Below are 12,860 nucleotides of genomic sequence, written 5' to 3' on the forward strand. Positions count from 1 at the left end.
AGTGGAACTGATTTATGTCGGTTCGATTCTAATTTAACCTCAAACCGAACCAAATTGCAGCTCAGGGCTATCAATGAATAAGTTTGGGATGGGCTTGGATGACGTTAACATGGTCCTACACAGTCAGGTTGTACCAGTGACCTGTCCCATCGGGCTTAAGTCGGCTCACCCAAAATATGAGATACATTAGATCGTTATGAGGATGTTTGAACGAGTGTCAGTTGGGCCAGCTTGCTCACTTTGCCGCCCAATAAAAATTGGGCGAGGGCTTTCATATTGAGCTGGCAAAGATGCCGAACCCAGCCCACTAATATTTTTAGTAGATACATTTATAATATATAGTTAGATGCATGTTTTCATATTAAAACTTAAGTAAAATGAAAATATATTGTAGTTATAATTTAACCATAATCTATAACCGTTGTTATACAAGACACCAATTTCAGATTTTGATTGGATAATATTCAATTATAAAAATTTTACAAGTATAGTTTTTTCCAATTAAAACTTACTTGTCTTAGGCTTGATAGGTGTTTGCGACTAGTCCAACGTGGAGCCCCCCTCTTTAAGGCTAAGCCCAGGGGTGGAGCTAATAAGGAGCGGGTGGGAGAAATTGCCCCACAGAACTTTGAGATACCCCTATATTTTTAATTAATTACATGTCCCATTTGTCCCCAGCCCTTCATCTCTCCAACGTGGAGCCCGCCTCTTTAAATCTAAGCCCAGGGGCGGAGCTCATAAGGAGCTGGTGGGGGCAATTGCCCCCATAGAACTTTGAGATACCCCTATATTTTCAACTAATTACATGCCCCATTTGTCCCCAGTCCTTCATCTCTCCAACGTGGAGCCCGCCTCTTTAAGGCTAAGCCCAGGGACGGAGCTAATAAGGACTTGGTGGGGGCAATTGCCCTCACAGAACTTTGAGATACCCCTATATTTTCAACTAATTACATGTCCCATTTGTCCCCAATCCCTCATCTCTCTCCCCATTTTCCCCCACACTCTCACCTCCCTCCAATTTTTGGCCCCCCTTCGATTTTTTGTTGACGACATGGCCTCTTGACTGGGCCTTCTCATATACTAATTGGAAATGACCTAAATATCATTTTCTTCAACTTCCAACAAAAAACCTATGAAATTTTCCCTAACACCATTCATCTTCAAGTTCTTCAACTATACAACTAACCATAGTTTGCCCTGACTACAAGAAAATCCTGGCTCCACCCCTGGCTAAGCCCAACACATGGGTGTGGAATGGGCTTTTTCTGGAGAGAGTACAATACAGTGACTGCCATAAGCCATAGATTTGGACTGGTTCTTGAAATCCTAATTTTAAGGCTTTTGGAATTAGTAACAATGTTTCCTCTAGAAGGGATCTTTTGACTTTTTGGTTGTAAAAATAATTCTTCAAAGTTTAATCCATTGGTTTTCTTCAATGTTTTAGAACCCAAAGATAATAATCCCCCCCCCCCCCCCCCCCCCAAAAAAAAAAAAAAGGATTAAGATGTGGCTTGTCTTCTATACCACCATGCAGTTTCAATATAAATATTATCATGACAAACAAAGGTCTATTATCAAAATCTAATATCTCACATTATTCATCTGTAGGCATATAAGAAATATATAATCATGTTATATACTTAATTTTTATTTATTTCATATATATAAGTAGATGTGTCGTGAGAACCTGCATTAATTAATGTTAGAATCCGCTAATGAAATCTGATTCTTTCTCCATTTTACACCTTCTCGATTTTTCACACCAAATAATTATATAGATAAAAAATTACATTACTACTAATGCTGTTTAAACTATCATAATAAAAAATTTAACATCTCTCTCATCTCAAGGATCTTATTTTTTTTTATAAAAAAAATAACACAAAAAATAAAATAATACAACATTCAAAAAAAAATAAAAAAGAAGAAGATTAAAATGACAATCTTGCATTGCAAGTTGACTTATTTGAATATAAAATTTTATTTAAATTTTTATGATATTTTTTATGTAAAGGGAACTTCCAAATCTTTCTAACAACGTATAGATTGTCGAAAACGGATAAGTAACGAGTTCTCGGTAGATTTTACAAGTTAACCCACAAATCTGCATCATATGACGAGATTCATAGATTCTTCAAAATGATGAGTTTTTTTTTAATATTATTTTTTTTACAATAAAATAGTAGATTTTTGGTTTAAAACTATAATACATAGAAATCTACGACTTTTAGGAAAATTTAGAATTCCTTACCTTAAATTTACCCTGAAAAATATTCGAAGAGCGTAGAAAATTGAGTTGGATCAAAGATCTTATTGGATATTGTCGAAAACCTTACCTTTTTATTTCTCCTTAAAAATTGCGATGATCTGATCGTTTTTCTCTTCTACATCGACGTCCAATGGAGGTTCAAAATAGATGAAAACCTAGGTTGAAGATTGAGGGAGACTAGGGTTTTATTTTAGAATATGGAAAATAGATGATTAATTCTGAAATTTTCGTGACTTTTAATATTTATAATGTTAAAGGGACATAACAGTCATTATTGATTTTGTTTTGTTTTAATTAAAAAATCTATGTCCCAAACTCCGATTTTCACGATCTTATAGTCTATTTCTATTAGTTTTTCGATGAGGATCTAATGGTGTAATTGATTTCTAAAAATTCCAACTAAAAAAAAAAAAAAAAAATCTTCTATTAGTTGACCTATGAATTTTCTTGGGAGGTCAATTCAAGTTTGTGATGCTTGTCTGTTAAAAGATTTAAAGCACCTTTTATCAATAAAACAATTTGAATTTTAAGAGTTTGATGATACAAATAGGGCTTCTCATAACATGAAGTTACTAATAAATTGTGTTGCCAAATAAATAGAAGATTTTTTATCCTAAGGAGGGCTTATTCCTTGTGGAGGAGCTCTCTCTTTTATGAATTATTGGAGAAAAGATGCAGTGGATCTAACTTCTAAAATAACTCCATGGTTATTAATCTGGTAAATATGGCTTGCAAAAAATCAATCAATCTATGAAGGTTGTAAGACACGACTATTTAGTCTATCATTAAGGAAGTTGAAAATTGGTTATCTCAATTTTCTCATGTTCATGCTCCAAAATGTATTCCCAAGCCTCGTTTCATTTCTATTAGCTGGATTAAGCTTCCCTTGGGATCATTTAAACTTAATATTGATGGATCAAGCCTTGGAAATCCTGGCCATGTGGGTGCAGGATTCATCATTCGCAATCATGAAGGTGATTTGGTATAGGATAGCTTGATGTAGATACCCGGGAATTGGATCTAATAACTATGCGGAATTCCATGCTGTTTGGATTACAAATGATTCCCCTATCAGGTTTTAAGCTCCTAATTGAATCCGACTCAAGCCTTCTTGTAAAAATGTTAAGGGAAGGAAACTTTACTTGGTTGCTGGAAAACTTAATCTCAAAAAGTCTCTCCTTACTTATCAAATGGGACATAAGGCATGTCTTCAGGGAGGTTAAGGTGTAGTTGATGTAGTGGCGGTTCTTGGATCCTCTACAAAATCTTCTGTTATTATTAATTTTTTTTTCTATAGAAAATATTCCACTGTTGGCCCGCAAGGAGTTCGTTGGAGACAAAATGAGTCTCCCAAACACTAGTCGGATAATGCAGTTCTATTTATATTAATACAATATTCTGCTTGCTTAGCGGGCGTGTACATATATGGTCATGATCTGGGGACAACCATTTGTTACAATATCGCTTAGATGTCATCTATTTCTTCAAATCTTTTACAATACCTCCTCATATAATGTACTATTTTCTACCAATTATGTTGAGTTTAGTCCCCTATCAAACACTCATTGCCTTGTCTCTCTCCTAATAAGCTCTTGGGTCTTTCTACTTGGTGCCAATTGATTTTGAGTTGGACCCCCAAACTTATCAAGAATCAGAGTGAGGTGCATGTGTTGAGTTTAGTCCCACATCGGATACTCATTGCCTCTTATCTCTCATTAAAAGTTTGTGGGTCTTTCTACTCTGCTCATGTCAATTGATCTTGAGTTGGGCCCCAAATTTATCTAATCAAGGAAAAAAAATGCACAAGAACGAAAAATAGATAAAAATATTGTTACATTTCACCATTTCTTTTCTCCAACTTATGAATAAAAAAGGAAAAAATAAAAACTAAGTTCTGAATTTAAAAAAAAAAAAAAAGGATTTCTCCAACTTATGAATAAAAAAGGAAAAAAATAAAAACCAACTTCTAAATTTTTTTAAAAAAAGGGAGAACATTATTGGCAAATGAACAGCTACGACTGGTCCAACATGCGTACAGGTTATCTGAACCCAAACACTGTCACAGACTGACTTGAAAATCAAAGAACATAAAACAAAGACACTTTATAAAAGCTAAAAACACATAATAGATCTTCACAAAAGTTGGTTTGATTGGTGAAGGCAGACTTATTTACGGTCGGTCCGGTCCCAGTACTACTATTGTCGACGTTCCGGGGTCCAGTGAGGGCAAGATGGGCTAAAATGCACCGAGAGGACTCTGGCGTCAAGCAACTCCATGATAGGTGTGAAGTTAACACACCTTGGCACTTTGTACTGATTAATGGATGCACCCCTTGAGATAGCGTAGTCCATGAGTTCCTCAAATGTACCACTTTTAACGATCCTTATCTCTAGTGGACCAATTGAATTGTCGGCAACTCGGCCTTGCCTGTACACCGAATTCAAAGACTCTTCCATGGCTAGACAACACTGGTTGAGAACCTCTTGACTTGGTGCATTGGATGTGTCCTTCACCAGTAACTCCCAATAGATGACGTAGTGTCCAGGGATTGTCTTGGTGTCAGCAAAGCTGGTGTACTCGACAACGCTGGTGTCGAACAATCGTAGGAGTTGGGAGGCATTCTCGACTGCCTTCTGCAACTCTGCCTCGTCGGTCTTATCTGCATCAATACTCAAAAGAACATTCTTCCTCCTCACAAAGTGGAACTGTGGGGCGGAGTTGTGGAATCCTGTAACAAGGAGTATGTCTCCAACCCGATAACGGTAAAGCCCGGCATAGGTGGTGATCACAAGTTCGTACTCCTTCCCAACTTGTACATCGCTTAATTCAACAAGGCGAGGAGGAGGAGACTTACAATTAAGAGCGGAAGCGGAGGAGGAACTAGGTTCGTGGGGAAGGAATTCGAAGTAAGCCATGTTGGGCATAATGGTGTAGGAGACCTCAGATGGAAGGCACATGGGTTTGAGGTTAATTCCAAAGTAGCACTCGGAAGAGGCATACATGGTGCAAGCAAGAGGTAGGCCACCACTGTAGTAATTGAGAGTTGGAATGTATTGGGCCATAGCACCTGTAACAATGACATCCAGATACTTGGTGTTTGGCCAAATTCTATTAATTATTCCTTCCCAGTTCCCTTCGGAGCACTCATTGGTTATCAACTCCGCAAGTTCAGGGTTGGGCTTTTCAAGGAACTTCGACATACAATCTCTTACAGATGGGTCTGAAATTTTGGGGTTTAGGGTTCCAGTATGAATGTCATGAGCGAGTTGTTTCCAATTGAGTTGAAGGAAGCGGATGGCACGGAGAAGACCCGAAGCAAAGACGGCACCAACTCGAAGGACTTCTTGGCGATAATGGAGTCCACAAAGCATCTGAGTGTACATGCTTTGAAAGGAATCGGAGCATAGAATTGTCTCGTTGGGGCTAGTGTAGACCATGTATGGATCATAGGGTCTAGTCTTGAAGTGCTCACTCTTGTAGTAGCTTGTTAGCACTGGACGTGCAAGTAGGCCTCCAGGGGTCATTGTTTCCGATTTCACAAACAAGAAGTAGAGACCCTTTCCTTTGTCAAGATCCGGTACGTAACTGTTTCAAGCAAACCAGAAAATTAGAGAAATAAACAAGGAAATATAAATTTATTAGGTCAATACATGCATGTTTTTTTTTTTTTTTAAATAAATAATTGTGGGCAATAGAATAGACTTACAGGTTCATTACTGGCATGAGAAGGCTGTAGAGCAGCTGACGACGATCCAATTCTTCCTGAATTGTGGGCATGAGTTTCCTCTCACCAGCCGAAGTTCCAGAACTGCACAGTAATTAATTAATTAATTAATTAGAAAAACGAAAATCATCAACAAATAATTTCGTACGTACGTCTACTGTGCTTGGTTGGTGGTTGTGATCAATGAAATAATCTGTAACTAACTAACCTAGTGAGGAATTCGGAGATGGGGTGAGCCGATAATATGGAAGAACGATCTCCATTAGCGATTCGTTGTATCTCTGGCTGAAGATCCTCGTAAGTGATCACAGGAAGCTTTGATTTAAAAGTCTCGCGATCAGTAGCCATGCCAAGTTGGTATCGTCCAAGGTACTCGGTTCGGGCGTTTCGGGTCAAGATTTCTTCTAGCACCTTCGCCTGAACTGAATCGGCATTTTTGGTCATCTCTTCGATGAATTCAAGTGCTTTTGCATCTTTTTCGCAAGCAGCAGGACCAAGAGTAGAAGACGAGATCATGGTAGACTCAATACCCATTATAGTATATCTCTCTACTTCTTTCTTGCTTTTCTTGCACCACTAGATCAGATCAGATCAGATCGATTATTGAGAGAGCTGCAGAAAGAAAGAGAGGATGGTTGTGTGGATTGATGGCTAGGAGGTTGTTGTATTTATAGGCTACTTTGAATCCTGATCCTGAGTGGAACGTGTATGTGGAGGGAAGACTTTTTGATAGACGATGACACGTCTCTATTGGTGGAAGAACAAAGGCTAGGAAGGGACGCTCACGAAGCCATGGACGTCATGGAGACAAGAAAATATTTTGGTCCGCCGGACGTGTTGGGTGTATAGGGAACATGAGAGGGCCCACAAGGTCCCAATTGTGCGACATGTGGGTCCAGATACAGGCCCAGTCAGCCCAGTCCAACTTGGCGGTTTGTCAAGTCCTACGCGTCAGCCAAGCCACGCGGCTCTTTTCTGGTAGAAATGTTGGTCCCTGACAAGGACAGGCTGCAGGCGAACACGGCAATTTCTACTATTACTGACGTACCAGATCAGACAGATTCCCTAAACTACTAAGACAATTGAGAGAGAGAGAAAGAGAGAGACGGCCCAACTATTCTAGTCTTCTTGTTACTTGGGAGGATTAGATAATTAAATTATTTATTTAATTCATTAGAGTCTTGGATTAATACTTTAACCTAACTTTTAATACAAAATATATTCCACCTCCTTTGTTTACCAACAAGATAAACGTGACTTTGTATGGTAAATTTCAAACCAATAATTTGACATAACCCTTCTCATAAATATGTATATATTTCAAAAAGACTTTTCTAATCGTGACCCGCTTGAGACTATCCATCAACATATTAATATTAGGATTTGAGGAAAAATTTAATTTTAATCTTCTCAAGATTAATACATCTTTTTTAGAGATACATTTTCAATTGAAAAATACTTGCATCAACCCATCATCAACACGATTGTTGGAATGTTGGGGATTCTAACACTCAAATTAAAATCAAAATAGCATAAAGTAATGATTATTTAATTGAATCACTCTCCAAAAGTCATTCCTATCATCGTCTCCTTTCTTTGTAGACTATTTTTTTTTTTTTCATTTACCCCCCCCACATAGACATGTAACCCATTATCTTATTCAAGGAGAATCTAGAAGGTCCTCTTTTGGATCTTCGGGTTAGTTAAAGGAATACCCTCACAAGATAGAAAATCATCCATTTAGAAAAAAGCGTGATTGATGTGGGCAACCACTCTTAGACTCTTGGGATATTTTTTCATGCCAATTGGAAGAATCATTGAGCTCATCCCAACCGTCTTCTCTTCTACTCTGATAGGTAACCAGTTCAATTCAATCAGGATGAGAAAATTAACATCACAAGAACCTCAAGGTTGAATTGTGTTGGAATACAATCCTTCCAACCTTTCTTGAATCATGCCACGTGTAAGGTAAGGATTTAGTTCAAACTTTATCCTATACACCTACCATCTCAACGATCATGTTGATGGATAGCAACAACCAATTGGTGTGGCTAGCATTTTTGTTATTAAAAATATAATAATCATATTGCCTTGTTGCAATAATATTAGATGAAATTTCCACCGTCACAATAACGTGGATCCTTTCTGGATGACCACCTCAACAACCAACTTGGTCCCCAATTTTAAAAGTTATCAAACAAAATTGAAGTACAGTATCCATTTTGCATTATTGCAATTATACTGAATGAAATTTTCACTGTCATAACCACTTGTAATCTTTTCTGGATGGCAACTTCGATGATCAATTTGGTCCCCAAATTTTAAAAGTCATCAAACAAAATTAATGCGCGATATTTCCATGATCACAATATGTCCAAAGTTCCATGTGAAATATTCCAGGTCCCCTCTTGATCCAATGAACTTTTCAGTTCACCTTTTGTCCCAACTCATTGCCACTTGGCAATTGGGACAAGTGCCTAGGTCCATTACAACTATGTACATTAAACATCTTAAAAGCAGATACAGTACAAAATTCACATGGGCATCAAATAATAAAGGTGTTGTAAGTAAGAGTAGACTGCCCTACATTTTAAATTTTCTTGTTTTATTTATTCAAAATTCACATGGGCATCAAATAGTAAAGGTGTTGTAAGTAAGAGTAGACCGCCCTACATTTTAAATTTTCTTGTTTTATTTATTTATTTATTCTTACGTAAATATCAAATAATTTATAAGCTAATTTTAATGCTTATCTTTAAAGTACGTAACATTCTAACGACTGTATCGAAATATTAGAGTACCTATTATAACTATAACAAGGCAATGTTGAAAGAAGTTCGATGCCTTCCTCCGTTATCATGCAAAATAGCAAACTCTTTAAAGGCTAATTAGTAGCTCTCGTGAGTAATGATTTCTTGGCCTTGGAATTTGAGCATTTTTAACCTAAAACTTTTATTAAACAACACTCTACGCTTGGGGCTGTGAATTATTGGAGTTACACATCATTGTTCTATCACATCATCTAAGCATACTTCCACGTCACTTAAAAGGACTTCCATGTAATTGAAATCATTCCCCCTCTGATAAAGAGATTGGAAATATTCCCTCGAATTTCTCAGTTTCTCTTTGCTGTAAATATGATCACAATTCAAATGAGATTTTTGTCCAATTTAGATTAGAAAATAGTTCAAAAATCACTTTCCTCCCCCTAATTGTAGAAAGAATTTAAAAGAGAATTCTCTTTATCACATTATTGAAAGATATTTTTTGAAAAAAATAATTTCTTACTAAATTTTTGCTCACAGTGCTCACATAATTCATGATCCACCAATCACATGGGTTTGTGTGTATTACATGACAACCTTAATTTACAAAATTACCCTTATTAGATTTGGAGTGGCACATGCTAGATGGTTAGTGAGTATTCTGATGATAAATTTTATGAAGAAAAGATAACTCATATTTTCTTCTCCAACAACACCCTTACTGTGGACGTGATCTTAGTTTAAAGAGAAAATGAGCCACAAGGATCCTTGATCCCATGATCTCCTCCTTAAACTAATAACCTTGCTCGTGTGGTTATCTATTGAGGATCAAAGATATAAATCCCAAAACCTAATCTTTTTGAGGTTGGTCCAATAAAAAAAATAGGGGTTATTGGGCATTTTTTCTTTCCTTTTAATGGTTTTCTATTTTTAGAGAGGATTTCTATTTTTGGGAGATAAAATCCGTTTAAGCAATTCCCAATTTTATAAATAGAGATCTCTAGGATAGTAAAACTTGAGAAAATCTATGAACTTAAGCACATTGTCGAACCACGTAAATCATTGTATTTTGTGTGTATTTGTTCTCTTTGTTGTTTCGTTTTTTCCACAATTGAGAATCATGCACATCAAACAAAATTCAAAACACTGCCAACTTGTAGGTTACCACCATTCTTTCCTTTTATGTATTATAACTGACAACAAATATTTATTTTATCTTGGGTCTGCCAAATCCGAACTAGATAGGTTGAACCCGACCTTAGGTTATGTATGGTCACATTTTGCTTGGGTTCGAGAAAAAAAAAAACAAATGCCTAACTCAAATCGTGTTGGGTTAGGGCATAGGCATCAGGCAACTTGATTTATTTTTTGGTGCTTGGTGGGGTTAGTGATTAACAATTAGCATATTAGTAGAAGAAGGGGTTCAAGGGATTTGAACCTAAGATCTTGGGAACAACCTCCACAAGGTCTTACCACTTAGCTAAGTGGTCCTTCTTATCAAGCAACTTGTGTGATTTTCTTGAAGATAAACTTAATATGTCTATAATTTAAAAAATACTTCTTCATTATATCTTAGTTTCTTTTGCATTCGTTTAGTATGTATATTTTAATTTCTCTATATATCAAAACTAATATATGATTATTTTAAGAAAATAAACAATTACATTTTTATATATAAATGCTTTTGCTTATGTAATTCTACATTGACATACAATGTAAATGATTATTTTGTTAGAAATTACGACAAACAGTAAATGAATATAAGATACCATAAGATGGTATGTTTAGTTAATCATCCTTTTCTGTCTTTTTTAAATTTAATTATAATTTTGTGTGTGTAAATTTTAAAACACAATTTTAGGACAAATAATTGTAAATTTGAAGTTCTTTTGCATACCACTTATGTTTATATAAGCTCTTATCACCACTAAATTATCTAGTATTAATGGGGAATAAATTAATCCGACTTGGGTTGGGTTTTGGTTGAGCATTTCAAGCTCGAGGTCCAGTCAGGAATGGATGTCGGTTGGTGTTTGTCAAGTTCAGGTTGGGTGTGGATTGATCCCCAGCCCCACTCAACACACCCAAGTTGCAGCCCTAGTTACTGTAACATTTATTTATGTATAGAAAAATTATCCTCTCATTCTCAACTCACTCATTGTGAATGGGGAGGGGATCCTCTATAGTACTTTTTCTGGGATTTTAAATAATAGAAGAGTGATGTGTTGAAAAGAAAAAAATGAAAAATAATAATTTTAAATGCTGATTAACGATTTTTAAAATGGACAGTTCTTGAACTTCAATATTTGAACAACTGGATTTTTTATCTGTGTGATGTGGCTCTCCCTCAACCGTTGAAATCCACTGTAAGGAAAAAGAATTATAGAGGATCCGATAAGGTCGCAAACTAAGATGATGTGGACATAATTGGTTCAACAGGTACATGAATACGTCCATGACAGCTTAGGAAAAAAAAAAAAAAGAGCCAGATGTCCATGGACGGATCCCAAGCTAATGGAGAATAATTTTTTATGTCTAAAACTACTTATGGATCAGATACTTTCGATCCATTATATATCTTTAATTTTAATATTAAAGACCATGGTTCTACAACAGTGAAGTTTTGTTTATTTTATTTATTTGTTTTTTTGGTTTTAGTTTTAACCTAGTATAACCAATTGAGCGGTTCAACTTTAACACTTGAAATCGGCTGGCTTTTGTTTTTTAATTTTTTTAAGAGTTGTGATGAATGCACGCAGTCTAGGTATGAGGTTGACATGGGAAGGGCACAGAACCATAGATAGTTTTCATCGGGATACACAGGAAAAAAGACGTGTGATTCTGTGCCCTTGCCACATCAGTCACGTATCCAACCGTGAACCCATGTGCATACATCATCATTCTTTTTTTTTTTTAATGAGTCCCAAATATACACCCAGTGAGGGTTAAGTCTGCCTCCCACACGTCATATCTTGCCACATAGAGATTAAAGAATCTTCTTTTTTTTTTGGTGCATCTATGTGGGAAGATCGAGGTGTGGGAGATGAGTTTTAACCCGCTTCCCTAGGTGTAATCTGGACTCTTCGTTTAATTTTAGAAAAATGCTAAACTGACTTGGAAAATAGCAGACTTCAGGACTGTGTGCAAAGAACCATAGATTCTTTCCTCGAGATAGAAGTGGTGTACACAATGTTGAAGGCAGTTTTATTGAAAGTTAGTATAGCACGGCTCTTTAATTTACTCTATCCAATATTGAAAAATAATATGTCCTCCTAACCTTATTTGCTTTCTCATATTAGAGCAGTTTTCTTTTACAACCCATACAGTTGTTTGGTACCTTTGGGTGTACATAGTTGTAATTACTAAGAATGGGCAAACCTAGCATATTGGAGAACACCTAGCTGGTTTGTTATTGTTTCAGATGATGGAGACCGTATATGATTAATTAAACTAGCTTTTTCTATGTAAATTAATAGACATTATTCCCCACTTGTATGCCAAGTTGATTATAATAGAAATCAGTTAATTTTTTATAATTTATCACAAAATCCAATGCATGTGCAATATTCATGAATCATGCATTGGAATTAGATCCCCGGATCAGACAAATCATTCACTAATAGAAACAAAAATTGTAGGACAAGTACCATTACCTAGATATTAAAATTGAAAAAAATGCAATTGCTTAGTTTTCTCATTAAAACAGTTTCCTTGAAAAATACGATTTGAGATGAAAATTATTAAAACTTTGAATGGATCCCTGTCCAGGGCTTGCTTGGTGACAAACTTGATAGAGTGAGGTTTGGTGGGTAATAAACTTCTTAAAGCAAGGTTCCCTTGGAGTTGTCAGAACTCTCAAGGCAGTTTTTGTGATAAAAGTGCAACACTAAGTAGATCTCTCTTGTTTTAATTGTGATGAGATTTTAAAACCTCCGCATAGGTGCAAACATCCACAGTTATTAACTTCCCTAAATATATCTTTGTAGCACCGCAAAGGGATGAGATAACCCAAAAAGAAAGGTAGCCTAGCGTTTGTCCTATATTAAATGGATAAACTTAGGCCGACCCTTTTCGAAGGCAAGAGCTAGGAATATTGATAAA

The 12,860-nt window shown here is 36.1% G+C and overlaps 1 protein-coding gene across 1 annotated transcript; it reads right to left on the reverse strand.

Moving 5' to 3' along the window:
- Positions 1 to 4,216: 4,216 nt before the first annotated feature.
- Positions 4,217 to 6,616, reverse strand: LOC147403474 (putative indole-3-acetic acid-amido synthetase GH3.1). Its single transcript, XM_086439065.1, has 3 exons — positions 6,203 to 6,616; positions 5,977 to 6,078; positions 4,217 to 5,855 (listed from the first exon to the last, which is right to left on the reverse strand). The coding sequence occupies exons 1-3, from the start codon at positions 6,526 to 6,528 to the stop codon at positions 4,466 to 4,468; spliced, it is 1,818 nt and encodes a 605-aa protein (XP_086295191.1). The 5' UTR covers positions 6,529 to 6,616; the 3' UTR covers positions 4,217 to 4,465.
- Between the last annotated feature and the right edge of the window lie 6,244 nt (positions 6,617 to 12,860).

The sequence above is a fragment of the Akebia trifoliata genome, chromosome 4 (genome assembly GCF_017979445.1).
Source record: "Akebia trifoliata isolate Shusen 1 chromosome 4, ASM1797944v1, whole genome shotgun sequence".
Classification (NCBI taxonomy): Eukaryota; Viridiplantae; Streptophyta; class Magnoliopsida; order Ranunculales; family Lardizabalaceae; genus Akebia; species Akebia trifoliata.